Source organism: Dendrobium catenatum, unplaced genomic scaffold, assembly GCF_001605985.2.
Source record: "Dendrobium catenatum unplaced genomic scaffold, ASM160598v2 original_scaffold_135221, whole genome shotgun sequence".
In the NCBI taxonomy this organism is placed as follows: Eukaryota; Viridiplantae; Streptophyta; class Magnoliopsida; order Asparagales; family Orchidaceae; genus Dendrobium; species Dendrobium catenatum.
The window spans coordinates 1-2,036 of NW_021453656.1; the positions used below are offsets into that span (position 1 = coordinate 1).

Sequence of the window (2,036 nt, forward strand, 5' to 3'; positions counted from 1 at the left end):
ATCGATCTCATAAATCCCTTTGCTAATCATCATCAACCCAATGGCAAGACAATCCCTCATCGGCATCTTGCAATAGAAGCACGGCACCACCCCACCGACAAACTTCGCCGAAACCCCAATCATCAAATAGAAGAACAAAACCATCCATTCCTCCACCCTATCCCCCAATGTCCACAAATCCAACCTCAGCCCCGCCGACGCCAAGAACACCGGCAAGAATACCCCCACCACCAGTCTCTCCAATTTCTCCACCATCGTCACCCCCAATGGCGCCCCTCCCGGCAACATCAATCCCAACATAAACGGCCCCATCGTCGCATGATACCCAATCAGCTCACTCACAAACCCACAAACGAAAGCAAGGAGAATCACCCCAACAAAGCACGCCTCATCGAGCATTCCACCTTCCGGCGTTGTTTTTCTTATCGCCAAAATCGTCAATGGCCTCGCCACAAACACAAGAAACGCCATAAACCCTAGAAAAGCAGCCATTGATGTCACTCCCATTAGGGCAGAATCGCCCTTGCTTCCCAGCAAGTAAGAGCCGATTACGGCGGTGATGAAGAGATTGGTGAACTCGGTGATTAGAGTGGCGGACATTGCGAGGCGGCCGAGTTTTGATGTGAGGAGATTGAGATCGGCGAGGACGCATGACACGACGGTGTAGGAAGTCATGCTCCAGGAGGACGCTAAGTTGGTGATGAGGAATCTCTGTTTGAAGCGTAAGGGGATGCTGGATTTCAGGAGGAAGCCGGTGAGGACGATGATCGCGAATGGGAAGAAGGATGTGCAGATGGCGATGGCGAAGGCTTTTCTGCCTGCTTTTGGGATCATGCTGAGGTCCGTTTTCAGGCCGATGAGGAAGAGGAAGAGCATGAAGGAGAGAAGCGAGATGGTGTTTAGCTGTTCCCAGCTGCGAGGGGAGAAAAGAATCCTTTCGATGGGTTTGATCCGTCCCATACAGGATGGGCCCAGTAGAATCCCCGCCTGCACATACAAATAATTTTTTTTTTATAACATAAAGCAATCATATAAATTTCAATTAGAAGAGCCGAGAATTGCGCGACTTACTATGATCTGCGAGATGACGATAGGAATGGAGAGGCGCCGGAGGATGGAGTGGCTGATGCGTGTGAAGATGAAGACGACAACGATCTGAAAAAGAAGGAGAGGAAGGGAGAACAAGAGAGGGTTGTCTGCGAGCCATATGCCCGTCGAGGTAGTCATAATCGCATGGAAGCAGAACACTCTTTCCTGCTTCGCCGTCGCATTCTTATAAAAGTCTTCCGGCGTGATTTCCAGCGACATAATTGCTTATGATCGATGAATTTACCTTCTTCTTCCCAATTCGGCGTCGATCGATAGAATTAGCAATGAATCAAAGGAAGTGAAAAGGGAGACGAGCGAGAAGATTGAGAAAAGAGAGAGATCGATTATTTCAAGAACATATATAGATCATCTGCGAGATATGCGGAAAGAAAGAGGTGGTTAGCAGTTATCGGTACCTCCTTAACAGCCACAAGTCCTCGAAGATTTTAAGGGGCTGTTTGGTTGTCTGAATTAGGAGGGTAAAGTAAAACAATTACCTGTATTTATTAAATTTGGTTGTTTGGGTAATTTTGAACGAAATAAAAGGAAACCATCGGATGTATAAGCGTGTATTAGGGGGGCTGTTTGGTTGCCTGAATTAGGAGGGTAAAGTAACATATTTTTACTAAATTTGTCTTTTTGGTTAATTTTAAGCAGAAGGAATGGAATACCTCCAAAGCATTAGCGGGGTATTAGGAGAGGCAATTCTGCGACTTTGAAACCCGCTCAAATTGAGCGGGTTAGAAATTCTTTGAGGTCGGGATGCTTTCGCCGAAGCTTTACCTATACTCTCCATTTTTCTCCGTTTTTCCTTGCTCTCTTCTCCAGTCCTTCCATGGCACTGACGTTTCTCGCATCGTAGCTGCTGGTGGGAAAAATTGTGTCTCACCACGCAGATTTGATTTTCTCATATTTTGTAATCGAATACTACATTGAAAATAAAGTAC

At 46.5% G+C, this 2,036-nt stretch overlaps 1 protein-coding gene across 1 annotated transcript; it reads right to left on the bottom strand.

Moving 5' to 3' along the window:
- Positions 1-3: 3 nt before the first annotated feature.
- LOC110092767 (cation/H(+) antiporter 17-like) lies at positions 4-1,913 on the bottom strand (the record flags this gene model as incomplete). Its single annotated transcript, XM_020817433.2, has 2 exons — positions 1,072-1,913; positions 4-987 (listed from the first exon to the last, which is right to left on the bottom strand). Coding segments are annotated over exons 1-2 (1,221 nt in total), but the record flags the coding sequence as incomplete, so codon positions are not given.
- Positions 1,914-2,036: the final 123 nt, after the last annotated feature.